General features: G+C 41.2%; 1 protein-coding gene across 1 annotated transcript; it reads right to left on the minus strand.

Annotated features, from left to right (window-relative positions):
• Positions 1-4,414: 4,414 nt before the first annotated feature.
• LOC130550755 (NLR family CARD domain-containing protein 3-like) lies at positions 4,415-17,749 on the minus strand. Its single transcript, XM_057328254.1, is given in 10 exon segments — positions 4,415-4,669; positions 4,897-5,070; positions 8,638-8,811; positions 9,021-9,194; positions 10,366-12,133; positions 12,223-12,427; positions 15,928-15,985; positions 16,127-16,237; positions 17,294-17,351; positions 17,678-17,749. Coding segments are annotated over 9 exon segments (2,709 nt in total). The 5' UTR covers positions 17,320-17,351; positions 17,678-17,749; the 3' UTR covers positions 4,415-4,650.
• Positions 17,750-18,469: the final 720 nt, after the last annotated feature.

Here is an 18,469-nt window from a genome sequence, read left to right on the forward strand (position 1 = left end):
CAGAGCAGTTTCGTGACGTTGGACAGCTCCCTCGTGATGGGCCAATGTGGTAAGGAGCTCCTGGGTACTGGTTGCCTCTGGGTTCATGTTGGCTCTGTGTTTCTGTCAAGACCCGGTCACGAACTCGGGTCTCCGGTGTGGTAAACCGTTGCTTAACTGAATGAGCAGTGAATGACCAGACGCAGTGATGCCGGAGATGAACTTTAATATAGAAGGCGAAAATACTCCAGGCAAAAATATAATCCAGAAGAACAAAAATAATCCCCAAGAAATGAAGATAATGCCACACAGCAAAAAGGTAAGTCCACAAAGTCAAAAAAAGGTAAATCCACAGGGAAAAAACTGGAAGCAAACAAAAGCCTCAAAAGGTAATGCCAATAGCTCCAATGGGTAAACAAAAAAGGCGTCAAAAGATAAATCTCAACGTAACCACAAAAGTATGACAACTCTCCAAGATAGGGTACTAACTTTAAAACACAGAGCAAAGAACTAAATGAAACTAGGAGTATAAATACACACAGGGCAAATGAGGCACAGGTGAAAACAATGACTAAAACGAAGGATAGACAAAGATGGCAATAGTGACCCCTAATGTCCAAAAACCAAAACAACTCCAGTCAAATGCTGACACAATGTACCAATTCAAAATCCCGATCTGATTTTGTACACTGATGGGTCATCTTTTGTGGACAATGGGGAAAGCAAGGCAGGTTGGGCAGTGACTACTGATTCAGAAATTTTGGCTTCTGGGGCCCTGTCACCAGGAACCTCAGCTCAACAAGCTGAATTGACTGGCCTTACAAAAGCATGCGAATTGGCAACTGACAAAACAGTAAATTTTTACTGTGATTCCCGCTACGTGTTTGGTGTGGTTCATGATTTCGGAGCAGGTTGGCAGGTTGGCCTCACCTCTGCAGGTACACCTATAAAGAATGGTAGAGTGGTGGAAAATCTTTTAAAGGCTCTGCAGCTTCCGCAAAAGGTATTTGTATTGAAGGTGAAAGCTCATACAAAGAGCGATTCTGTTTAAACGAGGGGAAATTCTCTTGCTGACCAGGCATCCAAGGTTGCCGCCGCAAGAACGGCAGACATTCCTACTGCTCAAGCATGTCAATTGCAGGTCATTGAACATCACACACAGCTCAAAGACATAGCGGAGATGCAAAATCATTGCTCCCGAGAAGAAAAATGGGAGTGGATGGAAAATGGTTGTAAATTGTCAGATGACAACATTTGGAGATATCAAAACAGAACGGTAGCTCCAAAAGCCTTGCTTCCTTATCTTGCCACACAGATACACAGTGTAGGACACATAGGGGTCTCTCAATTGTGTTCACACTTTAAGACGGCAAGCAGACAGTTGGTTAAGCCATTCTGTCTGCTCCCTGACCTGGGCCCCAGTGAGTCAAGCTTTAGCATTATTAAGACTTTTTGCCATATTTCTAGACAGGAGAGAAGCCCCAGCCCAGGAGGGATGGAGACCATCTCGTTTCAACAGGTCAGGTCTGCCCTCAAAACTCTTCCAGTTATATTTATAAAAACTATACCATTCTGCAGGCACCACTCAGACAACCAGCCATTTAGTTATGATAATCTGCTATAAATCTCATCACCATGATAAGCAGTGAGGGGGCCAGAGAATATTACAGTGTCTGACATCTTGCTTGCGAGCTCACACACCTCTTTAATGTTATCTTTTGTGATCTCCGATTGACGGAGTCGAACATCATTTGTGCCGACGTGAATAACAATCTTACTGAATTTACAATTAGTTAGCCTTTTTGACTTGATGTCAGGCGTTCTGGCTCCCGGTAAACATTTGACTATGGAGGCTGGTGCCTCTATGTTAACGTTTCGAACAATAGAATCACCGATAACTAGGGAACTTTCAGCAGGTTTCTCAGTCGGTGCGTCACTGAGCGGGGCAAACCTGTTCGAGACTGTAATCGGAACGGTTGAGTGATGTTTTGTCCTGCGACTACGCCGTCACAATCACAAAGTTTCCCAGCTGCGGGGGATTTTCAACCGGAACCGAGCTGTGTGCGCTAATGTTGCTCGCATCCAAAGTGTTTTCTATTGTCTTTATACTCTTACTATCCTCAGATAAAGATTGGATGTGAGACTCTAATTCTAAGATCTTCTCTGTCAGCCTAACTATTTCCCCGCATTTATCGCATATAAAACCCTCGCAGCTGACAGAGAAGGCTAAGCTAAACATATGACGTGAGGTGCAAATAACAATAATAGGAATAGAAGCCATAACTCACGGGTTTGAAGTGCAATTCTGACTTACCAAGGTTGCTCGATGAATCGTAGTATACTCGCTTAAAAAGAGAAACAGTTAGCACACAAGACAAACCAGAGGCAAGATGAACTTCCACAGTGTAAACAGAAAGCAAGCTAACACGCTAATGCTATGCTAATGGCGTTAAGTTAACTATCAATTTTGGTTTAGAATCTTCAAGTAAATAACAAGAACAGGGTTATTGAGATATCAGGATAAGTTAGCAACGACAGTGATAAGTAACGATAATAAAATACACTAATATTAAAATGAAGTGCAAGTGCAGGGATACAAACAAACCGCCGGCAGGGATGCAGACAGGAACCGGAAGCCCAAGATTGGTTGAGTGGTGCAGAAGAGTGGGACAGGGACTTGGGCTTGCCTTTCATCAAATTGGTGAGTGGGGTGAAGTTTTTGATGAACCGGCGGTAGAAGTTCTCAAAGCCTAGGAAGCGTTGGAGACTTTGATTTTCTTGGGCATGCGCCAGTTCCGCATGGCTGCCACCCTCCCCTCATCCATGGTAATACTGTCTCGGGAGATGTTATACCCAAGGAACTGGATTGGGGGCTGATGGAAGCTGCACTTCTCTGCTTTTAAGCAAAGCTAATGGTCCCTTAGCTGCTGGAGGACCTCCGCAACGTGATGACGATGTTCCTGAGGGCTAAATGTCAGTAACCAAACAGATCTAATCCCCCATTTACTGCCATAGTAGGGAAAATAAATACTATGGGAGTCAATGGGGGTTGAGATCTGTTTGGTTACTGATAATCTTCCAAATATCGTCTTTGTGTTTAGCAGAACAAAGAAATCTATACAGGTTTGGAATAATCTGAGGGTGAGTGAATGATGACAGAATTTTCATTTTTGGGTGAGCTGTCCCTTTAATAGTCAATGAATTTCATTTTAATGTACGTTTGTAAAGGGACTAATGGTTTTAGAGTCACTGAACGCGTCGCCTGAGACCAGGTGGTGAAACAGTAAGTCATGTGAGAAATAACCATAGAATACATATACATGCCTCTAATGACATGTAATCTCTAATAAATTTTAAATTATAGAGATTAAATTTAACCTGCTTACAAACCTTTTAAACTTGAGCTTTAAATGTACGTTTAGAATCAATCAGTATTCCCATATATTTATATTGAGGCACTACCTACTATATATTGCACAGAAACCGCACAACGAGCACTCCCTTTATAATTACTAAGAAGCTGTCACTCATCTTCATCCAGATCTCTAGCACCCCAGAACCAGGCCTAATAATAATTTACTCAAGGAATACAAAAGCCCCAACATGGAGTTGATAAATATAGCTGAAAGATATATAGAGAGAAAATTACCCCTCAAAAAAGTAGAAGCTTCCTTTTCCCGACTGCGAGTGGAGATTTATTATTCTCCATTTTTTAGCTGAAGTTAGCTTCACCGGAGCAACGCCAATCAAGCAGTCATGTCAACGATGTCCTGTGCTTAGCGTTCTTTAGACGTGGGGTGCGGCATTTAAAATTTAAAGAGACATGACAACTATCCCATAAACAAACTTAATATAAATTATTGTAAATAATTAATTCACAAAATTTACCAAATTTGCCATTTGTCATTATCATTTTTACTCAAATAAAAATATCTGAGGGACCCCCTAAGTCTTACGGGGGGGCCCTAATGCCTTATGGGGGGTCCTGGATCCCCCCAGCCCCCCTTCATTTCGAGCACTGCTTCTGACTTTTAACAGCTAAAACTCTGAAATTCTACGCCTAAATTGTTGTGTTTACAATGCAGCGTTGCGGTCTACGAAACCTAAAATGTTCATGTTCATACATTATCAGTGACATAAGAAATATTCTAAACATCACTAGGTACAAATAAAGTCAAAATAAAATAAAAGCTTCAATTCAGTACAAATGGATCTGAGAAAGCAATAGGTGGTAAAAAACACAGAGGTTAGCTGAAGATATTTGAGCGCAAATGACAGAAGTCTGAAGGAGATAAATGACCTGTACTGTTTGAATTATACAACTACAGACTTTAAATACTGCAGTGTTTCATGCGTGAGAAAGAAGGGATATATATAATATAATATATATGTAATAATATATCCAAAAGTAAATGCACCTTTTTGTTAATAGCTATATGTAAAAGGTGTACAGTACTGTTTTTTGGTCATTGTTATTTTTTAAATACTGTCCAGTTGTTTAAAATGTATAAAATCTCTTCAGTGAATGAGACAGTGATGGACTGCTGCAGGGTGCATATATCTGTAGTATACACAAGTATGTGACTTCATGGGCAGCGTTGGGGTGATGATGTGTTCTTTAGGCCACGCCTGTGCCACTTTTGTGGTAATGCCACTGTCTCTAGGTGATTGTTATCGATGAGGTTCAATACTGTAAAAGATTGAAGAGAAAGAAAATATTATACACATATGAGAATAATACAAGCAGAAACCTAAATCTAAACAAGTATTGCTACTGTACCACACCAAATGTACATAATAACCAGAGTAAAACACTACAGCACAAATGTGAGCACAAAGAATACATGACAATCATTTGTAATTAATGGCCATTGTTAATAATTAAAAAATGATTCAATCAGTTAATGAATAACTCACATTAGTTTGTGTAGTTGACAGTGTGGATCCTTCAGTAGATCAGAGAGCAGCTTTACTTCTGAATCTCCTGGATTATTATAGTTCAGATTGAGTTCTCTCAGATGTGAGGGGTTTGATCTCAGAGCTGAAGTCAGAGCAACACAACCTTCAGATCCAATACTGCAGTTATACAACCTGAAGAGAGAAGAAAAACATGTCACACTCACAGCAAATAAAGTCATGAATTATAATGAAACGGTTGTGACTATTATGAGCAGTATATATAAATGAGTTACAATTGAAAGCATTTTTTACAGTGTAAGAGAGGTGAAGTCATGGGCTTTTATGTGAACTCTATTCAATTTNGGCTGGAAGGCCGGCTGGAAAGGGCTTGACGCCGGCTGGAAGGCCGGCTGGACAGGGCTTGACGCCGGCTGGAAGGCCGGCTGGACAGGGTTTGACGCCGGCTGGAAGGCCGGCTGGACAGGGCTGGATCGCCGGCTGGATCACCAGCTGCACCACCGGCTGGGACGCCGGCTGGATCACCGGCTGCACCGGACTGGATACCGGCTGCACCGGACTGGACACAGGACTGGACACAAGACTGGACACCAAACTGGACGCCGGCTGCACCGGACTGGATCCCGGCTGCACCAGATCGGATGCCGGCTGGATGCCGACTGGATGCCGGGCTGGACACCGGCTGTTGCACCGGCTCCTGCTCCGGCAGAGAGGGAAGTCCGCGCTGCCCGCCGCTGCCTCTTTCTCTTCAGTCGAGCCACCCGCCTGGAGGTCGGCTGAAGGAAAGAGGCAAAGTGTGCGGCTGGCTCCGGCTGGGAATCCTCAGACGTGGAGCCCCAGGACTCACGTCTCCCCCGCTTCCCGCCGAGGCTCGCTGGCGGGAAGAGGACGGTGTGGTGATGCCCACAACTCCGATCCGCAAGGGACCGTCCTCGGGGATAGCCGCCAGCCCCGTGAGAGGCTCCGCCATGGACACTCCCCTGGGCTCCTCACGATTCATCGCGAGTTCGACCTGGTCCGCGAAGCCCAGGTGTCTCAACCGGCGCATCTCAGCTGGCTCGAAGGGTTAATCGAGGCAGCTGTTGAATATTACTTTCAACTCTGCCTCGGTGAACCCCGAGTAGCGCGCGGAGGACAGGAAGTCCATGGCGAAGTCTTTCACGGGGGTTCCCCTCTGGCAGAGCCTGGTCCAGGACGAGAGTCCGACTCCATGCCGCCCGCTGGGTTCTGAACAGGCTGGTGCATTCTGTCACGGTTGGTAGCGTGGAGAAGAAGAACCCGGATGCAGGCCGCGGCAGTGAAGGGGTTAACAACAGACTTTATTTATACAAAAAACACAAAACAAAAACCCACGAGGGGGTGTAAACAAGACAAGATAATAATAAGGGTGAAACAGGGACGAAAACTTACTAAACACTAAACTAGAAACAACACTTGACATAAAATAAACTCAAACACTTACTAAGACTTTGACGGTACAATCCAAACAAGAACACGAACTTGGGAGAGACAGGTAGCCAGGGTACAACAACACATAGAACGCACGTACACATGCAATGCACCAGCACAGGACAAAGAAACATGAGGGCATTTATAGGGAAGACAAACGAGGGATAACGACACGGGGCAGGTGTGGGTAATCAAACACTCAGGGAAAGATAACAAGGAAATGAGAGGAGCGGGGCCAATGACGAGACACTGGAGAGAACGCATATTATTGTCAAAAGGACAATAGTATGTTTCTCTCCACAAATAACCAAAGGCTTTGTCATGGCTCTGCTACAGGACCAAGAAAAACATGACTAAATGAAGCAGAGCCATGACAGAAGCCCCCCCTTTAATGAGCACCTCCAGGTGCTCACCAAGGGGTAGACGGACGAGACAAGACAGACTGGGAGACAGACAGGACAAGGCAAAACAAAGAAAATAAAATCAAGGGCAGACAACATAATAACAGGACTTGGGTGGGACAGTAAAAATAACAAACAAGGGAGGGGGGGTGGGGCCAAACAAGAGCCCATAGGGGGCAGTCCAAAAAGGTTGGGGGGAATAGTCCCAGTCCCCGGCTGCGCTCGAGGGCGCGGAGTCCTTGGGAGGCAAGACAGTCCTGGGAGACTTAGGATAAGTCCTGGGGGGAACAGTCTTTGACCCTGGGAGTCTCCCAGGGACCGGCTGGAAAGTCGGCTGGGAGCCGACTGGAAAGGGCTTGACGCCGGCTGGAAGGCCGGCTGGAAAGGGCTTGACGCCGGCTGGAAGGCCAGCTGGACAGGGCTTGACGCCGGCTGGAAGGCCGGCTGGACAGGGCTTGACGCCGGCTGGAAGACCGGCTGGACAGGGCTTGACGCCGGCTGGAAGGCCGGCTGGACAGGGTTTGACGCCGGCTGGAAGGCTGGCTGGACAGGGTTTGACGCCGGCTGGAAGGTCAGCTGGACAGGGTTGGACGCCGGCTGGATCGCCGGATGGGACGCTGGCTGGACCGCCGGCTGGGACGCCGGCTGCACCGCCGGCTGGGGACGCCGGCTGCACCACCGGCTGGGACGCCGGCTGCACCACCGGCTGGGACGCCGGCTGCACCACCGGCTGGGACGCCGGCTGGATCACCGGCTGCACCAGACTGGACACCGGGCTGGACACCGGACTGGACACAAGCCTGGACACCAAACTGGACGCCGGCTGCACCGGACTGGTCGCCGGCTGCACCGGACTGGATCCCGGCTGGAAAGGGCTTGACGCCGGCTGGAAGGCCGGCTGGAAAGGGCTTGACGCAGGCTGGAAGGCCAGCTGGACAGGGCTTGACGCCGGCTGGAAGGCCGGCTGGAAAGGGCTTGACGCCGGCTGGAAGGCCAGCTGGACAATTCAATTCAATTCAATTTTATTTATATAGCGCTTTTCACAATGTGCATTGTTCCAAAGCAGCTTTACAGGAGCAAATAAGAAAAACACAGAAAGGTAAAACACAGCACAGTGCATGGTGTTTATAGACCAAGCAAGATCATTATAATAAATAATATCTAATAAATAAATGAATAAATAAATAAATAAATGCAGTCTCCCGGTGAGCAAGCCAACACTGCACTGCTCTGCTGTGGCGAGGAACCCAAACTCCAATGCTGAATAATGGAGAAAAAAAACAAATGTTAGTAGCACTCACACTCAGATATAATAAAAAAGTTGATCTCATTCATTTTCGATGAGCTCTTGACAATGTCCAGTAACACGAGTGACAGCAACCTTCAGCAAAACATGATGTGAGACATGTCCAGTGAAACAGCAAAACTGTGTCATGTTTCACTTTAAGCAAATGGATAGCAACTTTCCACATTATACATCTGCACTTCTAAATTTAGCAAATGCTTTTATTTAAAGACACTGAGAAATGATAATAATGCAAGAAGAATGAGTTAATCTAAGAACACAATACAAGTAGTGCTACCACATCAAATCTGAATTCATGTTAGGACACACACGCGCACACACACACACACACACACACACACTTATTGCTTTAAGATTTTCTTACTTCAGTGTCTTCAGTTTACAGTTTGTATTCTTCAGTCCATCAGAGAGCAGCTTCACTCCTGAATCCTGCAGTTATTGTACTCAGGTTCAGTTCTGTCAGACTTGAGGAGTTTGATCTGAGAACTGACGCCAGTGATGAACAACTTTCCTCTGTCAGATTACAGCACTCAGACTGAGAGAGAAATAACAACACAAAAAATGATAATTGAATCAGTAACTCACATTAGTTTCTGTAGTTGACAGTGTGGATCCTTCAGTAGATCAGAGAGCATCTTCACTCCTGAATCTCCTGGATTATTATAGTTCAGATCCAGTTCTCTCAGATGTGAGGGGTTTGATCTCAGAGCTGAAGTCAGAGCAACACAACCTTCAGATCCAATACTGCAACCAGACAGACTGAAGAGAGAAGAAAAACTCACAGTCACAGCAAATAAAGTCATGAATTATAATGAAACGGTTGTGACTATTATGAGCAGTATATATAAATGAATTACAATTGAAAGCATTTTTTACAGTGTAAGAGAGGTGAAGTCATGGGCTTTTATGTGAACTCTATTCAATTTACAAACACATGTTTAACTGTATTGCTTTAATGATTTTCTTACTCTAGTGTCTTCAGTTTACAGTTTGTATTCTTCAGTCCATCAGAGAGCAGCTTCACTCCTGAATCCTTCAGTTTATTGTGACTCAGGTTCAGTTCTGTCAGACTTGAGGAGTTTGATCTGAGAACTGACGCCAGTGATGAACAACTTTCCTCTGTCAGATTACAGTATCTCAGACTGAGAGAGAAATAACAACACAACAGTGAGTTAAAATATAGTAACACCTACATCAGCAATTCTCCACCTCCTAGAGAACTATGACCAGCAATTAAAAGTCAATTAAATAAATAAATAAAATCATCTTCCAACATATCCATACCACTGGAATTCTGTAAACATTCAAAAAATGTATAAGTTGCTACAAGTCTGATTCATTACTGGGGTTTGTTTGTTTTTGTGAATGGGACTCAGGCCGCTGCTGCAAAGGTAAGAGCCGCTGCTAAGTGATCTGAGCCATTAAACTCCTGAGTCCTTCACTAACTTCTGCTTAAAAACTTCAGTCTTCTAGCTGCACATGTTATGGTCCACACCTCCTTTAGGTGTCATTCAGGTGAAGCCCTCTGGCCTGTCAGTTGGTCTCTGGATCACAAAGGTCCTGAATCAGTTGAGTCAAGTAGATAGTTGTTTCTTTTTTCTCTAGATTACACTGTGTTATCCTCTCCTCTTAATCAATTCAATTCAATTTTATTTATATAGCGCTCTGTACAATGTGCATTGTTTCAACGCAGCTTTACAGGAGAAAAACACACAAAGATGTAGATGACTGTACAGAGCATGGTATTGCAGATGGCCAAAATGACTATACTGGAAAACAATGATAAGCGTATCAAAGGTTTTAAAGGCTTTTATTGGCAAAAACAATTATGCAGATAGTCAATATTTACAGTGTTCAGTCTTGTTTTTCATAACCTCTGCAATTCACTCTGACATGCTGGATAATAGCTTCTGGGCCAAATCCTGACTGATGGTGATCCATTCTTGTCTTATTAGTGCTCGGAGTTGCCCGTCCACTCGCCTTTTAAGGACTGACCACAGGTTCTCTATATGGGGTTGACATCTGGGGAGTTGCTTTTTTTTGCAATTATTTAAAATGCATCTGATCACTCTGCACAATAATCTATAAACAATGTGAATGAACACCACAACCGCTTAAGCAGAAACTAAATACAACATTGTTGTCACTGCCAATACTTTTGACCATGACTGTGTAGTATATTAGTAAATTGTTGTAAACATTACTGGCACCTTATTGTTACAGCAACAAAGCAACATGGCATTAAGGGGATGATATTAAAACATCCATGAAAAAGAATAACTGTTGAGAATAAACTGCAGTTAAATGACTCACTGAGCTGTTCTGGATGCTTTGATCACTGGCAGAAGCCTCAGAAGACATTCATTTGATTGATCATATTTTCTCAGATTAAACTCATCCAGCTTCTCTTCTGAGTTCAGTAACACAAACTCCAGAGCCGACCACTGAGCAGGAGAGAGACGGACTCCATAGAGATTATATTTATCTCTTCTGTTCACATATGTTTGTACTTCCTGCTCTAGAGAATGATCATTGAGTTCATTCAGTCAGTTAAACAGATTGATGGATTTCTCTGGAGAGAGATTCTTTCTGATCTTCATCTTAATGTACTCGACTTTTTCCTGTTTATTGTCAGAGCTTCTTCCTGTCTGTGTCATCAGATCTCGTAAGATTGTCTGACTGGACTCCAGTGAAAGACCCAGAAGAAATCTGAGGTAAAGATCCAGGTGTCCGTTCTCACTCTGTAAGGCCTTGTCCACTTCACTCTTCAGTAAATCACTCATATTTGATCTCAATCTGCTGAAGTTTTCTGATGTTTGCTGAAGAAATGACAGAAACACAAATAAAGCGGCGAGAAACTCCTGAACGCTCAGATGCACAAAGCTGAACACCTTCCCCAGGTTCAGTCCAAACTCCTCTCTGAAGATCTGAGTACAAACTCCTGAGTACACTGACGCTTCTCTGACATCAATGTCACACTCTCTCAGATCCTCCTCATAGAAGATCAGGTTCCCTTTCTCCAGCTGTTGAAAAGCCAGTTTTCCCAGAGACTCAAGACTCTTTCTAGCCTGCTGAAGATCTACCTCACATTTCCCATCATACTTCTGACTCTTCAGTTTGATGTGAAACATCAGGAAGTGTGTGAACATTTGAGTGAGAGTCTTGGGGATCTGTGCTGGACTCTCTGCTTCACTCAACATTCTCTGGAGAACAGTGGCTGAAATCCAGCAGAAGACTGGGATGTGACACATGATGTACAGACTTCTGGATGATTTCATGTGTGTGATGATTCTGTTGGCCAGACTCTCATCATTGATTCTCTTCCTGAAATACTCGTCCTTCTGAGGGTCATTGAATCCTCGTACATCTGTGATCAGATCAACACACTCAGGAGGAATCTGATTGGCTGCTGCTGGTCGAGAGGTGATCCAGATCAGAGCAGAAGGAAGCAGATTCCCCTTGATGAGGTTTGTCAGCAGCACATCCACTGACGCTGAATCTCTGACATCAAACAAACTGGGATTCTTTGAGAAATCTAGAGGAAGACGACACTCATCCAGACCATCAAAGATAAACACAACTTTATAATCCTCAAAGTCTGTTGATCTCAGTTCTTTTGTATCTGTGAAGAAGTGATGAAGAAGATCCATCAGACTGATATTTGTCTCTTTGATCAGATTCAGTTCTCTGAAAGGAAGTGGAAATATCAAGTGAAGATCTTGATTTGTTGTTTCTTCAGCCCAGTCCAGAATGAACTTCTGCACAGAGACTGTTTTTCCAATTCCAGCGACTCCTTTAGTCAGCACACGTCTGATGGGTTTGGTTTGTTCAGGTGAGACTTTAAAGATGTCATTACATTTGATTTGTGTTTCTTGTGTCTCTGATCTTCTGGATGCTGTCTCAATCTGTCTCACCTCATGTTCATTATTGATGTCTTCACTCCCTCCCTCTGTGATGTACAGCTCTGTGTAGATCTCATTCACAAGTGTTGAGCTTCCTTGAGCTGACATTCCTTCATTCATTCTCTGGAATTGCTCTTTTAGTCTGGATTTGTGTTTCTTCATGTATACAGGGGCAAGTTCTGTTGTGTAAAGGAAAACAAAATAAGTTAAATGCATGAAATGTCAAATAAAAAAAGAATCCACAGGAATAAATTCATGAATCTCTTACTGGTCTGTAGTTTGTCAGCGAGGTCTGTCTGTTTCATCTTCTTCAGGACGTTCAGTGTGATCTTCAGAAACATCTCTCTGACTCTGATCTGATCTTCATCATCCTCCTCTTCTCTCTCAGAGCATGATGGGTAATCTGGACTCAGTAGACTCTTGAAGATCTTCAGCTCTTTCTTCATCAGAGAGATGAGTTTGTGCTCAAGCTCCTGAAAACATTGTTCAAACACAGGTTTCATTCATTAATTCATAATTTTTTAAATAATTAATTAATAATTCTTACTTTTTATGGAATATTGCCATTTTAATTATAACCAATTTATCTTTGTGGGACTTTACTTTTCAATTCATGTGGCCTGATAATCTTTAAACAAATATGGAATATAAGGAATCTAATCTTGACTTCTTACTATAATGAATCAGGTTGAGACATTGTAAAACTTCACAATCATGTATATCTGTATATAATGTACAGTAGGACTGTGAAAAACATGTTATCATAATATAAACTATTTCTGAAGTAATAGGTTTGGTTTTGGCCGTATAGTATTGTTTTGGGAAAATAGAGCATCATTTGAGGAAAAACATCTACAAGTAAATCTACACAACTGTGTGAACTGTTAATAATGTCAATTATACTGTAAATAAAGTCAAAGTATGGATTGTGCTATGCAGTTAATTACATTAAATCACAATAAATAAAGGCCATTATATTAATAATTGTGACAATAATTATAGAGCCATTGAAAAACTGAGTTGTGAACAATGATAAACTTCAAAACAAAGACTTCCCACAAGGGGGCAAAACAAGGGAGAGACAGTATAACTAAACTAAACACTTCTCATGAACTAGACAAGACTGGGAGTGCAAGAATCTGGACACGAGGTAAGTGTAAAATACATTTCAAAACAAAACAGCACAGGACAGCAAACACAAGAGCATTAAATAGGGAAACTAACAAGGGATGATTAACAATAGGCATGTGTGGGGAATCAAACACTGGTGGGAAGCTAAACGAGGGGGCGGGGTCAAAAGAAGAGACAGGAGAGTGCATGGCTATCATAAACAAACAATGACCACACAAAACACGTGGGGCTGTCATGACCCTGCCACAAGACTAGAAAAGCAAGACAAGATGAGGCAGGATCATGACAGTTACATATTTAAAATACAAAATTTGAGTAACTGTATTTCATTACAGTTACTTTTAAATGGGTGGTAATCAAAGTACAGTTACATCCAAAAAGTATTTTAGATTGCCAAAGTGATTACTTGGAATTTTAATGTCATTTATTTCATTTAAACATTAAAATAAACAGTAACTTCATGTAATTCATGTAAACAGCAATTGGTGATTCTCTAACTCTGACAATCTGCAAAAGCATTATAAAAAGCAGTTATGCTCATAAGTTTCATAACCCTTGCCGAATATGCAAAATTTGTATATTTTTAACAAAATGAGAGGGATCTGGGTTAATAGAAACCACATGCTAATATTATTAAGTTCTGTCCTGTATAAGTGTGATAGTTGTTTGTGAGTTTCTTGTTTAAGTCATTTTTAAGTTATTGCGACTTTTTGTCTCACAGTTCTGACTTTTTCACACAATTGTGAGTATATAACTCATAATTCGGACTTCTTTTCTTAGAATTGTTGACTATAATGTCTAATGAGGGAAAACTGTAAAACTGATGTTGTTTAAAATAATAAGCAGAGGAAAGCCAAGTCCTCTGTTTGATGATGCATTTGTTTTATGTACCTTATTAGTATTCTAAAGTATTTAGATTAAGTTACAAAATTTGTGTAATCTAACAAAATACGATACAGATTACTTTTTTAGGCATGTATTTTGTAATCTGTAGTGAAATGCATTTGGAAAGTAACCTTCCCAGCCCTGCGCACCAGGCTAAACTATAACTCTATCTGCCCGTCGTCTTTCCGGGGCTCTCAAAACTACCGTCAGCTCTCTATAACTAGGTGCAGAAAAATAAATCATGAATGACACATTTCTGTGCACTTCAATATCATCATGATCGTTTTCTAAATTATGCTGTCATTGGTGTGAGAAGTGATGCTTTCATTTTGCTGGAGGGAAAAAACTAGTCAACAGTGTGACGAGGGGTGAACGCAGACAAAACATTTTACAGTGGATGGGAAAGGGTCTTGTATCGCCCCCACATCATATTATGTAAACTGCATTTATAAGAAAGAAAGAATGGCAAAGATGCAGATGTCATGTTAATGAACAAAACTTGTACTCTGCTTATGACGTTGACTCCACTCTGTGCCGCTGTGAACTGAAGAATGCGCAGCCTCCCGCCATTTTCATAATAAGAGTTTTAAAGTGGACCAAAGCGATCTCGAATTCCTGTACAAATTACATAATTACGCACAATGTTTTAGGGTGGCTAAAATAGAAATTTAGGGTGGCTAAAGCCCACCTAAAAAGGGCCTAGCGATGCCACTGGTGGGCTCTATAGTTCCAAACATGGCATTGAAGCCCATTCATTTCAGTGTTTCATGCACACATTTGCCTGTAAATTGATCAAATATATATTTTTTGAGTATATGTAATCCCTGGGTTGAACCCATGAACTTGTCGTTGCTAACGCCATGCTCTAACCAGGAAAGCGATTATATAATGTATCAATTATGTAGCATAATAAAATGTCTTAATGGCTGCAATTGCCTTGTTAATTTTCCAATGTTCTTTGTTGTGAATTTGCTTGCAATCATTGATTATTTATTGATAAATTACTTGTGCATTTTTGTAAATGTCTTAACATAATGTAACTTTGGGATGTAATGGTGATCTTAGAAGCATGAGAAACTTATGAATGCATGCATACTGTTAATGTATTCTAAATTATGAATTCTTCCTAGTCAAATTAAACACACAAAACTGATTAATGCTGTTTATCTAACACTCATCAGACAAAATGTTTCTATAAATGTATTCATATATCACAGCCTTAGCCAACGGGTTGGTGCGTATGGTTATGTTAATCTTGCTAATGTGTTGTAATGTTATGCCATACGGGACCAGGGGCACTGATCAGGCATTAACAGTGTGGGTAGTCGTGGCCTAATGGTTGGAGAGTCGGACTCGTGACCAGAAGATTGACAGTTCGATTCTCAGGACCAAAGGGTATTGACTGAGGTGCGATTGCGTGAGTTCACTACTCACTGGACGGGCATCATGGGATAGATAAGCGAGTCCACACTCACGAATCTCGGCGTAATGAAAGTAATGGACCATCCGGGTATTTCTCGCCTACTGTTTTGTGCATACAGAGGTTTCGGACATACTATTCATGACTCATACTCATTTTCACCTACTGTATAGTATGGAATTAGGCAATTTCAGACGGAGCGTGAGAGTTTGGAACTATTGAGAGCTCCATGAACCACATGACCATGCGGCGGGGAGATCAAAGTGTGACGCAACTCTGTTTTTCAATGGCTCTGAATAACTATATTTGTGTTCACACCAGTGTACGATAACATTATGTTATCCATGCTCATGCACTGCAGTCTTTACAATCACTAAAATCTCACAATGCAAAAGTATGTCCAAAAGAAAGGAAATCATGCAGGAAAATGTCATAACCCTTCGTTTGAAGTGTGGTACCGAAAAATCTTCGTTTAAAGGGTTATATGGTCCTTACCCCTTGAACCAAAAGAGAATCAAGACACATACACACACCTACCTGAAAAACAACATCCATGTGCTTCCCTTTAAAGGACTTTGATCCATCTGTTGTGTTACTGTAATGAAACCACATTTATGTGTTTACGTGTGAGAAAATTCAAACAATACAAGTAATGAATCAGGTAATACAGTGAAACACAATAAAAACACATTCTTTGAGCACAAATTATTCGTCTAAATCATCAGACTGTTCTCACCTCACATCTGTATCATCACAGTCTCCTGAACTGAAGTAGATTAATTTACCCATTGAATCATCACTCTTCATGGACACACAGCTGGGTTTAGGAGATTCTCCATCAGTCAAACTAAAACAACATTAAACAGAGTACATACAGTACAGTAGATATCAGTAATGTGAAACATCATCTATTAACTATTCAATAAAAACAACAACTGTATGCTTTTTATAAGCTTTTATGCAGTTTTTATTTAGATATGCCCCTCCCCAACACCCCAACACACACACACACACACAATTAACAAACTCATTTTTCTTTTACAACATCTGACATCCGTCAGCCCGACAAACTAAATACACATTAATTTCAATACTAACTGTAACCCCGCTATGGGTAAGTACTGTGGGAATATTTTTTATATAAAAGTATGATTTAAATATCAATATAATCAATAAGTGTTTTCTTTCATTTGTTTCATTAAGCTGTGTGTTTTGGTCATGTGCTTTCTATTTCACTCAGTGGAAAGTACTGGGGCAAACAAAGAAAACAGAGAAAGTTGGGGGTTGGAGTCGTAAATTATCTAGATAAACACACACACATATAAAGAGTCACAAAGAAAAATAAATGTTATGAATCAATCCATTTGAAGAGAATTCGAGGGGATCAAAAACCTGGCCGAAATTCAATAAACATCCTTTCATCCTAAAATTAACTTAAAGGGAAAAATATATCTTCTGCAGTACCTTCGGATACGTAACTTCCACTTTAAAAGCGGCTTTCAACTAATAAAAATCTCGCTGGATTCAATCACGTTTTCTTCCTTCTCCGCTGCCTGCATTTTTTCCTCACGTCTCTCATCGATCATGCGCCTCAAAACAACCAAGGCGGAGCTTAACATTTTTCAACCAATTGCAACTTCCTTTATTCGAATGCTCAATTGTTGCTAGGCAGATATACTAAATCTACTGTGGAATTATGATTGGTTGAATTCTACAATGCAGGTTTAATATAGAGGGTTCTAAATTAGTATATGAATAGTTTACATTGCTTCTTTTTTCCATAAGTGGCACTTATGGGGGTTACATAACTACATTTACTAAGACCATCATAACTATAGACACATTTATGATTATAGTAAAAACATGTTAACATTTGTATATAAAACTCTTGAAACTACGTCACCTTTTTATATTCCCTGAGACACTCATTGTGAACACAGTGTCCCGACGAGTGAATCTACCTGCAAACAAAATAAAACACTGTGTGTTATGACATCTCAGAAATACACACTTCATTTAAATAAGTTCATCAACAGCATTTCCAACACATTCGTGCTTTTGGTCTAAAACCACTTTGGACTGTGGTGTATATTTTGAACAATAAAATTGCCAAAACAAATCAAGTCCCTTGTTAATGTTGTGTGTTCATAAACACCCTTCCTGATTATAAATATACAGTAACACACCACATTTCAGGTTCTTGAGCTAATAAACCTGTAAACTATAAGTCAAACATCAATACACAAGTGAATGCAGTGATTAAACAGATGAGATGTGTGATACTCACTGTATTTTCTCTCCTCCTGCGATTTATATATTTCTTCTTAAAATGGCTCCTGCTTTAATAGTTTCACTTTCACCTGCTGTTACCTGTGGAGGAGGAGGAGCTCAAACATCATGAGACAATATTACACACAAACACGCTTTTCCTGCTTTTGCTATGATGTAACCCCAGGTAGCAAAGTGTATCTGGCACAAGTTTTTAGGCCACAACATGTTTCTGGCTCAATAGCAGCTTACAAAGCCTGTTCATTCAACACAAGGGATTTTGCTCTGTGACTTATCTCAGTCAAAGCAACAAGATGACTCTGTTCAGATGACACCGTTTCTCCTTTAATGTATATTTGTAATCAGGAAGTGGCCCACGTCCAGCCTCAGCCCTTTACTCAATGTTTTCATTAATGAAACTAAGATACACATACAAAGGTAGAAACTACAATAACACAGAGAACCACAATACAGCAGTACCGGACAAAGGACTGGGGAAACACTGGGGTGTAAATAAGCAGAACTAATAGGTGTAATGATCAGAGAAACAGCTAGGACTAATCAATGGGGAACCAATGAACAAAGAAAGTACAAAGGACTACAAACTAAAACAGGAAATCAAGATACAAATTAAAAGTCCACAGAACATGTAATAAGCAGATTCAGTAAGATCTACCTTGAGAGAACTGATGCATTATTGTGCAATTAAATATAAAAGATTGTCATACAAGTATATCAGCTACTAACCAGGGTGGATTTGACAGTTTAATATTGATTCATTTTCATTAAAAGTTGTTTTCAATTCATAGCA

This window comes from Triplophysa rosa, unplaced genomic scaffold, assembly GCF_024868665.1.
Source record: "Triplophysa rosa unplaced genomic scaffold, Trosa_1v2 scaffold421, whole genome shotgun sequence".
Lineage (NCBI taxonomy): Eukaryota > Metazoa > Chordata > Actinopteri > Cypriniformes > Nemacheilidae > Triplophysa > Triplophysa rosa.